Raw genomic sequence first — 10,353 nt, forward strand, 5'->3', positions numbered from 1 at the left:
GGTTTATTGCAGCTCGCATTCCTAAAAAGCTTTTTCCCATGACCTCCTGATCCTTTTCCCCCAGTCCTCCCCTCCCCTCCCCTTTCCAATCGATAAGGAGGATAAGGACAGGCGGACGCGCTCAGAATAACTTTTATCGACGTGCTCCATCCCGCGACCTTCACTCCCATTTATTTGCCTTTTGATCAGCGGGTGGGATGCAGCCGGCCGGACCGAGCGCCTCGGACCTGCCATGCTTACTGACTATTTTTAGACGCGCTCGAGAGCTGCCGCTGCAAAGTCAGCTAGCTCATTTACATCTGCTTAGCATGCGATTTTCCTCACATGGCAATGAGGCACCCCGATAGAAATCACGCCGTCGGCACCTTCTTCCTTCGCCGCTTGCAAACGTGGCTCGTCTCGGCCGGCCGGTTGACCCACGACGGTCACGGCGGATGGACAGATGCCTCGTCAGCAGCGCTTCCACACTTTGAGGGTGCCTTCAAAAGGACAAATAGGACACATTCTCAGGCATGTTTTTGTCAAAAGAACTCAAGTATCAAAAATGATAGCACGCTTTTCACACCCTCCAAGAAGATTTCAAGGGGATCAATCAATCAATCAGTGGGCGGGGCTAGGAAAAAACAAAGACTGTTATACACTTTGTGTACGTATGCAGAGAGCAGGCACTTAAGAGAAGTCCAAAACGCCGGCCGGGTACAGGCGTGCACAGCTGCTCCTCCAAGATGCTCAGTGGAGGAAGGAAAGGGCAGACCGCTCTCAAAAGTCAGACGTACATTTTGATGGAAAATGAAAAGCACGTAAAGCCACACACCGCATCTGCTCGGCTCCAAAACAGCAAGCGAGCGAGTGCCGACACCTGCCCGGACCGCCCGCTTGCCAATCGCCCGTTTTACAGCACCCGTAAAAGCTGCTGCCATTTTATGCCCGGACGGAATGTGTCGAGGCAAGTTGACCGGGGAATATTGTCACATCGTAGGCTGCTCGCTGCGAATTGGACAGTGTGAAAAGAGGCGTTTGAAGTTTCGGCGGTGATGATGTCTCGCATCATCTATCAACGTATTGCACATCTGAGGAGCCCATCCGTCCGTCACAGCCCTCAGCGGATTTTCTCTCATTATGTTCCTCCTCCCCCCAGGGCAGGCCAGGCCAGGCCAGGCCAGGCCAGGCCAGGCCGGCAAGGTAATGATTACCCCCAGCTAGTCTTTGTGCTCCTTTGACACCAGGCTGCACGAACATATTTGCATTATTTATACGGCTGCTGTCGAGGAGCCATTAAAGCTATGATGAAAGCCTGCGTGGAGGCACGTGAGTGAGACGCTCGTTGCTTTGTGCTGCTTAATGGGTCGGGCTGCTTCCGGACTTATACATGGAGATGTTGGCTTTCTCCAGTCTGGACAGCCCATGTTTTGGTTTTTATTTTCTAACTTTCCAGGGGATTGACTCAGGTCGTGGGCACCCATAAAAATGGTCATCAGGACTGGGAAAGCCAGGTGTTTTTCTTCCAAGAATTGAGTTGTGAAAGTAGTACGAAAGACAACAATTCCAAGAGTGTTGGGGCCCTCATTACAGCGACAAACTAGCCCCCACGCTCTCACCACCAGGTGGATTTATATCTTGTGTTATTGCAAGTAGACATTAAGGGCTGACTCCACTTCTTGGATCATTTGTTCCAGCTTGGACTTACTATACTTGCATCTTAACACATTGTCCACTGCCCTGTGATTTTGCGTCTGCCATCTGAAGCCTTGTGTTGAGAAAACATTTCTGATTTCGGGGCAGCAGCAGCAGCAATGCCAGTGAAGCTTACTATTACTTGAAGGATGAACAGGCCATCAAAGTGCTTCCTTTATTTTCATGCTTAAATGAAAGTGGAAGTGAGGTTTGGAAGTTTGCATCTGGTCACCAAGTGTCATTCACAACACATTAAGCAGCTTCACCCGAGTGTTAGGGTAATGAGTTTCGCCTTGTTTCACTTAGCCCATCTATTCTTTCCAAATCGCTGACTGAACAGGAATTACAGCCAACGGTTAAAAAGTGCTCTAATTACTCGTGAGTGCTGAACACACAGCTCTCGTTTGGCTTTCACAGAACTTTTCTTTCCTCCTAACTTCTCTGGAAAAAACATTTGACAAAATGTTCGAGATTAAAAGGGGGTCCAGGGAACTCCTACAGGTGTCCTACCCAATGAAACATACAGTACAGTATGTAACTACCTGACGTACATTTGCTACCTCTGGAGCTACCCAACGTTGCTGTATATCGTCATTTGTAGTCATGAGGGTACGTAAAAACAATTGACGACAAGAAAATCGAGCCCGCCCGAACAGGGACTTGAACCCTGGACCCTCAGATTAAAAGTCTGATGCTCTACCGACTGAGCTATCCGGGCTCTGCACAACTCAGCGTGCCCAGCTTTTTTAAAACCGCTGTCTAGAGTGTTGCCGGTTTCAAAAGTACTTTATAAGACAATCATTATCCAATAAACTAAGAACGACATCTCACACGTAAATAGCTGTTTTTCATTTAGAAAATGACCAGACGTAGCTAACACTGCCGCACTGACAAAATTACATCGATGTACTTTCTTTTAGCGGTATTAAATGCATTTACCTGTCTCCTCGGTGATGAATCATTTGTCTCTTTACTTGTGTAGTCATTAAATTGATGAATTTGATTTTCTTTTAAATGAAGTGTTATAAAATTAAAACGACCAAAACGAAATGAGATACTTTTCCGCCATCTTGAGGCCGAGTGGGAAAAGTGGAAACGTCACGATTTACGTCATTCACGATGCTATCAAATACCAATGTCCACTATGTAGTATATATTTTTAAAGTTATCTCTGTATCTAAATTGAATTAAAATGTATGTAGAGTGTGTTCAGACAGGGGAAGTCAAGGTTCTTGTATTAAAAAAATAAAAATAAATATAAATAAATACAAGTGGGAAAAAAAACACCCAAAACTTATGTGCTCGATGAAAACAGGAAAATCATGAAATACAATGGCGGTTTTTTTAAGCAAAGTATTTTTGGGTGGCAAATGTACAATGCCAATGCTTTTATACATTTGAAATAAACTAAAAAAAGTTTGGAGCAGAGACGTGTTCACGACGTCATCGAAGCGCGCCGTAAACTGTTATGCGTCGTCCACGCGCATCCTACTAGAGCAACAAACGTGGTCCAAACAGCAAGCATCTATTTATATACTCCTAGTTTAACATACTCAACAGAATATAGTTAACTAAATTTAATTGTAACTTTGCCGTTTTCATCAACTGTCGACTCGATTAGACACGTCGCAGACCGGTAAGTAAAATTGGAGCTGATTTTGGGGACGGTCTTACTTTAAAAAATGAATGTTTCGGCAATATACAGGGCTTAGGGGGGGACTATGTTTAATGAGGACGAAGACTGGGATGACGCTGCCGACGTCCTCAGTCAAAGTGTTGTGAAAAAGAAGCCAGACCGCAAGAGCCCCAATGGAAAGGTACGGCGTGCTGTGCAGTCTGCACAACAAAATGACAACGAAGCCCCTTGTGGCACCATCTAGTCTTGTTAACCCGAGGAGGAAAAAGGGCTTTGGGGTGACAGTTGACACATCCATAGTATTTTCCATTCTGCTTAGTCCAAACATGTGGGAAAGAAGAGCCTCCTGCGAACGCTGCAGATGTTGGAATCCATACCAGACTGGAAGGACGACGAGCGTCAGCCTGACAGCGACAGCGACCTCGAAGCCGCTGCGCCGCACACCAAGAAGAAGAGGAAGAAAAAGAGGAGGAAGAGAACGAAACAAGCCAGTGCGACAACAGAAGAGCGGGAGAACAACATTGAGGTGAAGGAAGACAAAAGTGGAACCAAGAAGAACAAAGTGGAAAAGAAAATTGGTGAGTGTTGCCATGATGTGATTCTTTTAAAACACACCTCTGTTATTCAAATCAGGAATTGCCTTCTGTGGTTCAATAGAAATAACGCAAAGATGTCTTTCGGCACCGGCAGGCGAGACGGAGGACAAAGAAGCGGTGCAGACGTCGGCCGCCGATGCCCTGAAATTCAACAGGCAGCAGTGGAAAAACAAAATGAAGAACAAGAGGAAATGTAAAAATAAATACCAGCAGATCAAAGCTCAAAAGGAAGCGGAGAAGGACAAGGACAAACCTCCGGCGACCAGGTGCGCGGCTCTCACTGGGGGCAAACCAGCTCAAGTGCCGGACAAGAAAACGCTGCCGCAGAAAAAGACGCATGAGGGCAACGCCGCCGAGAAGGACCAGGACAAATGTCCGGTGACCAGGCGCCCGCCTGTCCATGGGGGCCAAAGAGTGATAGCGCCAGACCACACAGCGCTGCCGCAGAAATGGAAAAGAACGGACGAGGACGACACCGCCGAGAAGGATGAGGACAAACGTCCGGCGACGAGGCGCGCGCCTGTCCATGGGGACAAAAGAGTGCAAGCGCCAGTCCGCACAGCGCTGCCGCAGAAAAGGAAAAAGACGGACGCCACTGCTGAGACGGAAGCCGTTAAAAGCGCCAAGCGGCAAAGGGACACCCCCCCCGTCAACGGGTCCGCACGGGATTCCCGGACAGGACGGCAAAAAGCCGAGCTGCTCAAGGCCGAGAGGCTGAAACGCCAGCACCTGTGCAAGCTTCTCGGGGCGGCCGAGGAGCGGGAGGAGGAGCCCGAGAAGGAGCCCGTTTTGCAGGAGGCCGAGGATGCGCCGGAGGACCGCTCCGGCAGGTTGCGCCGGCGCATGGAGCAGCGCCTGGAGGCGGCCCGCTTCCGCCACATCAACCAGTTCCTGTACTGCAGCAGCAGCGGCGAGGCCAAGCGCATGTTCCAGCAGGACCCGCCGGCCTTCGAGATCTACCACCGGGGCTTTGCCGAGCAGGTGCGGCGCTGGCCCGCCAACCCCGTGGACGCCATCATCGACTACATTCAACGCAAGTAAGACGTGGCAGCGGTCCATTTCAACCCAAACTGTTTAGTGGCGGGCATCTCACGCAAGACTTTGTCGTTTTGTTGCGCTTTCAGGCCTCCGTCGCTGGTGGTGGCCGACTTTGGCTGCGGTGACTGTAAGATCGCGCTCAGCGTCAAGAACAAAGTGCACAGCTTTGACTTGGTGGCCCTCTGCGACCTGGTGACAGTCTGCGACATGGCCCACGTGAGCCAGCCCGTGCCCGTGCGTGTGTGTGTCTTTGCAAAAGTGCTCACCCCCCGACGGCCTCTCTGTCGGCAGGTGCCGCTGCAGGACAGGTCGGTGGACATCGCCGTCTTCTGCCTGTCGCTGATGGGGACCAACCTGGCCGCTTTCCTTGCCGAGGCCAACCGGGTCTTGAAAAGAGGGTAGGTCAATTGATTCATTCAAGAAGTCGTCCGTCGGGCAATTTGCCGCGGAAAACGGAAAAAAATGGAGCCCCTTGATACGGGTGACGGCGTCTTGATGGCGCTCACTCGTATCTCAGAGCAGTCTGTCCCTTTTTTAGGGGCAAGCTGAAAATCGCCGAGGTGGCGAGCCGGTTCGACAACGTGAGGAACTTCCTCATGGCGCTGACTAGGCTGGGATTCAAGTTGGAATCGAAGGTGAAAGGTTGGGGGGGGGTTCACCGATATTTTCATTTTGCTTACAATAAATGGCCCTTTTTTAATTCATGTTATGATAGTAAGGAGGAAGCCTTTGTAACCTTGTGTTTGCGTTCTCTCTCTTTGTAGGATACGGAGAACACTCATTTCTACACGTTCGACCTCATCAAGACGGACGACGCGCCGCAAAACGTCAAGAATTTCGGCTTGCAGCTGAAGGCCTGCTTGTACAAGAAGAGATGATTTGTTCCCGAGCCACGTTTAAGAACACATTTGCTCCAAATGAGGATGTCTTTTGAAAAAGGTTTTAACGTGGACGTGTGTACAGTTGTTAAAATATGAACACGTTTTCTTTGTTGTTTTTAATCATTGTTTTTGTATGCAATTCCTTCAACTATAGAAAATGATGTGAAATAATTCAAGTCAACATTTTATGACACGATGAGAATAAAGCCTTGGAAGAAAGGGTTTCTTACAGCAGTCCTGAAAGTGTAATGTTACAAGAATAATCATGCATCAAAGTTTCTTTTAGGATAAGAAGTGGAATAGAAACTGCCTGCCTGGCTAACTAAACAGTGTGCCGCTCTTTTGATTGCTTTTGCTGCACTCTTCAGCATTAGCCGCAAGGGGGCCTACTAACACCGCCGTGCTGGGGAAATAAGAAAATAGCGCCCCAACAAGCCGACATGAACATGATCGAATGTAACCAAACGGCTGTTTATGGCGTCATTTCTTTGAGTAGTTTCATTTTTGGGTGGGTGGCAAGACTTGTGCATCTTTCAAATGAGTTGCTTTCTCTTGGTTGCCGTTCGTCAATTGACTCCTTCTGCGCTCGCTCCGAACCGTCCAAGTTCTGCTCTTTATTTTGGCGTCCAACTTCTGCACTGCTTGGACGACTTGCCGACACGCACACGTCGCTCGTGGGCTATTAATCTCCATTGATTTTCCAAACAAATCTAGGCCACGACAGCCTCAGTGCACACTTTCCCCAGATTCACTAATAAGTTGAATGTGAGCACAAAACAACGTAGGCGTGATCTGCTTTCCAACCAATAGGGCCTACCTTTTGTCTTTTCAGCCATGGTTACTCAATTATTATTCAGAATGGGAAAGCTCTCACAAGTGATTGGTTTTTTTCGACTAAAGGAACAACTGTAACTCCCAGTTATACCAGTCTGGTGCGCCTCCTCCACGACGGCTCGCCCCAATGCAAAAGCAGGCCCCGGCCAGTGCGAGGCCCGCAATGTGCCGCCGCTCATCAACACTGCAGAGAGAGCCGAGCGAGCGAGCGAGCCATGCAGCGACGCCGGCCCGTGTGGAAAGTTGTGCAAAGCGCACATCCCACATCAAATGACTCACTCGTTTTCTTTCCAACAGGAAAATGAACAAAAGATGGACTTCTTTCTATTCCGAGGCCAAAGGCAGATTGAATTTCTGCACAGGAATGGCATCCAAGCATGTCATCCTCTTTTCTTTTTTTTTTTAGCCAAACTAACTCTGGCTGAACCGAAGCCGAACCCCAGCGGAAACACGAATGCCTAAGCCTCCGGGTTTGACCCCGACTTAACCCATCTTGGGCTAAGAATTGGCTCAAAAGAAGAGTTCTCTTCAAAATAATATGACACGAGTCAAAGTGAGAGAAAGTCCTTGAAATAACTCGTATGAAGCGGCTGGCATACATCTTATTGGAATCAAAGCATGAAACTTACTTGGTGTTGATGTGCAACGTTGCCAATTGCCTCTGAGGTTGCTCCTGTTTGAAAGTCTTCAGCCGACTTGTTGGCACACGAGGGACCAATGAGCATCTCGCATTTTCCCCAGGTGACATAGTTTCAACCCTAAGCCAAAAATGACGCCTTTGCAAAAGGCAGCGTGTGACCGGGTGGAGACACGTGCAGCTGGAGCACGGCCATCGCTTGACGGCCTTGACGAGAACAGCTGCAAATGAAAGCCTAACGAGCAGACGGCAGGCCAGACAAGGAAAAGGGGACAAAAACAAATCGCTTTCTAAACCAAAGTCAACCAAACACCCTTCACGACTGGCTTGAGTTTTTCCTGCACATCAAAACGCGTTTACAAATCAAGCAGCAGCCGCAGCGCAAAGGTCAAGTGGGGCCCAAACATGGCCGTCGACCTCCGTCTGGTCACACAGCCAAAGAAGTGTCTTAGCCCACCCGGCCGGCACCGTGTTCCCGCTCGCTACGCATGTCTGCTTTGACACTTTGCGCAGGAAAAAAGCAAGCAAGCAAGCAAGCTAGCGGCGCATCCGTGTCATCGTTTCACTTGGGAGGCTCGTAAAGGCAGGCAGGCAGGCAGGCCGCTTTGGAGTCACGTGGCGCGCTGACAAAGAAAGCGGCCCCTCCAGCGCGCGGCCAAAAGATCCGTCCAAGTCTACCAGGGCCCGTAAAACAAGAGCGCGATTTTTTTTCCAAGCGCGCCCACGTCCAAAGTCAATATGTTGTGTGGTGAAATACGGCGCGGTGCTCAGACACTGGATGGAAGAAATAAATCCATTTCCAGGCTGCTTTATTGATACAGGTGCACACTCGTTTAGCGGCTTCTTTTGCAGCAAAGCGGCGTTTCGAGATAGCGATCCAGGTTCCACTCAAGCCCTTCGGGTACCCATAAGCCGCGGAAGACCTCTGACGACTCGGGGACGAGTCGGCCAAGCCGCTTGAAAAATGTCAACTCGGCCATATTGGAAGTTACTTTCATTCCAACTCCTGGATGGAGTGAGCTCAAAATGTAAAGAGGCTCTGCAGATAGCTCCACTTTCATCAAGAAAACAAAGCATTTTTCGACTTTGCGACAAGCTTGTCGCCTCGTGTCCATTTTTCACCGCAGCAGGAGGCCGACCGAGTCCACTCACTTGTGGTTCCTAGAAGCTTTTGAAGGAGCTCGGTCAGTGACGGGCCACGTCTGTCCGCCCGTGGATGGATGAGGAAACGAGGCACTGAGAAGAATTGTGGAGTCAGCGCTTTGTCTTCAAACTCCTGCAGCTTTATACTGGAGCTTTACATATGCCACCTTGCCTCTGCTAAACAAGTTAGCTGGTTAGCATTGGAGACAATGTTGGAGGAAGGTGAAACACAGTTCAGGAAAGAAATGGAACATTCCATTTTTGGACACGCACGCACGCGCACGCACGCACGCGCGCACACACTTGACACGCCGCTTGGAGCCAACGTAATAACGTCAGGAACGAAAGTGTGGAGGTCACTTTTACACGCTAATTAAAGCAGCCCAAGCGCTTCCCTGTCGAATGCTTCGGAAGCTTGGATGAAGAGTCCGGAAAACGTCCAAAGTGCTTCGCTGCTCTGGGCCGGAATGTCTTTCCCAGACGGTGAGTTTGCGCACGAACCCTCCGCTCCTTTTCACAGATGTCCATCCAGGTCACGTTGACGGGGTCGGGATGCGCCGCAACCACATCGGCGCTCCAAAGGTTTCAGAATTCAACCGTGTCATGGCTGAAAAACAAACATAGAACGGACCTCATTTCAAACCGTAAACAAAGGCTCGTTTTGAACAATGGCCAGGGAGGCAGGCGCCGAAAAGTCATCAACTAAAACCCATCTGAGGCTCGATGGATGGACGGATTCGCGCAGTGTCATTGTGCGCGTCTTTAGCAGCCACCCGGGTGCAAATGCGCCTTGCATGGCTCTGCATGGCCGCAAAGCTTTTAAAGAGTTCAACTCATCCACTCTCGTGCGCCTAATGACTCCTTAGTGGACTTGAAATGACTCGCAGATGATGAGGCAGGCCGTCAAGAGGCATTTAGTGGCGAGTCGGCGACTCATTATGCCGCGCACACACGCACGCGCATAGCTGAGTGCTTCGTGCGTTGATGCAACTGAACGCGAGTTGCTTCATTTGTTTACTCGCCATAAGCGGAATCTCTTTTAGCACTTCATCCACTTGGGATAGTCGACTGGCCGTAAATGAACATTTTCATGTCAAAGATGCAGTTCCATACTTTGAGCCACCGAGTTAGCAGGTAACGCCTAGCTGGCTCAAATGAGTCACTTAATTGACATTTGTCAGGATTCTGATAGATATGAGGAAATAATACTAGACCGAAACGACGAGAAAAATATATTGACTAAATAAACAGAGGCAGACGAATATATGCGTTTAAGAATGTGCCCACGTGGCACTGGAGCGCCGCATGAGGTGTAACGTGAGTCGAAGACTTCCTTCGTTGGCAGGCAGCTCCTAATGAAGGAACTTAATGACGATGCGTGCGTGGATCTCGGCGTGCAGCTGACGCAACACGAATTGCCACGCAAAGCCCCGAGCAAGCAGCAGGCCGAACGGCTCCAGCCCCCGCCCGCTCGCAAATCGATGCCACTTTATGGACGTGGCGGCGATTGCACGCGGCCGGCGGCGTTCCCTTGCTCGCGCTGGCTTGGCCTCTTTTGAAAGAAAGATCAGATGCGGGCCGGGGGGGGCACTCGAGCTCATCGGCACCGCTGCAGCCAGTGGGTGTCAAACGGCACGCAATGCAGCGCTCATGCGCCTCAACTTGGTGCAAAAGTGGATTGGACTCGATCGCAATACCAATGAGGCTCTGCTATGACCTGGTGGCCCATGTTTTCCAGCAGACAGGAAAACAAGCAAGATGTTGGAGCCGACCAAAGTTCCGTCGCTGCTGCATACGTACTTGGAACGCAAATGCGAAAATCAAAGCTGACAAGAAAGACAAAGCGTGACTGCCAACGACGGCCGAGACTTGCGATTTCCTCGACTCACAATCACGCTTGAATTTGGTTCCGCC

At 49.9% G+C, this 10,353-nt stretch overlaps 2 protein-coding genes, 1 long non-coding RNA gene and 1 other non-coding gene across 6 annotated transcripts in view; 1 reads left to right on the plus strand and 3 right to left on the minus strand.

The window, feature by feature from the left end:
- Positions 1-2,754, minus strand: part of cog6 (component of oligomeric golgi complex 6) — a 50,532-nt gene extending 47,778 nt beyond the window's left edge. The window contains exons 1-2 of one of the 2 annotated variants that reach the window (XM_088379994.1): positions 2,614-2,754; positions 366-479 (exon numbers count right to left, since the gene is read on the minus strand). The gene's annotated coding sequence lies outside the window, so the exon portion shown is untranslated. Of the gene's footprint in view, positions 1-324; positions 480-2,613 lie in introns of both variants that reach the window. The other variant, XM_088379995.1, reaches the window with a different exon arrangement.
- Positions 2,320-2,392, minus strand: trnak-uuu (transfer RNA lysine (anticodon UUU)). Its single transcript has one exon. It is a non-coding gene; the product is annotated as a tRNA-Lys (tRNA).
- A 367-nt stretch (positions 2,755-3,121) lies between the features above and the next one.
- rrp8 (ribosomal RNA processing 8) lies at positions 3,122-6,152 on the plus strand. Of its 2 annotated transcripts, none has more exons than XM_088379997.1 (8): positions 3,122-3,310; positions 3,380-3,491; positions 3,630-3,888; positions 3,968-4,943; positions 5,031-5,160; positions 5,236-5,342; positions 5,483-5,579; positions 5,709-6,152. In XM_088379997.1, exons 2-8 carry the CDS (start codon positions 3,396-3,398, stop codon positions 5,820-5,822), a joined length of 1,779 nt encoding a protein of 592 aa, XP_088236123.1. In that variant the 5' UTR covers positions 3,122-3,310; positions 3,380-3,395; the 3' UTR covers positions 5,823-6,152. The 2 variants fall into 2 exon arrangements, with proteins under 2 accessions (XP_088236123.1, XP_088236124.1); XM_088379998.1 differs by having other exon boundaries at positions 4,001-4,943.
- A 1,936-nt stretch (positions 6,153-8,088) lies between these two features.
- Positions 8,089-10,353, minus strand: LOC148395821 (uncharacterized). The gene is made up of 2 exons (XR_015859299.1): positions 10,240-10,353; positions 8,089-9,046 (listed from the first exon to the last, which is right to left on the minus strand). It is a non-coding gene; the product is annotated as an uncharacterized LOC148395821 (long non-coding RNA).

Source organism: Syngnathus floridae, chromosome 7, assembly GCF_059516105.1.
Source record: "Syngnathus floridae isolate MCC-2025c chromosome 7, RoL_Sflo_1.0, whole genome shotgun sequence".
Classification (NCBI taxonomy): Eukaryota; Metazoa; Chordata; class Actinopteri; order Syngnathiformes; family Syngnathidae; genus Syngnathus; species Syngnathus floridae.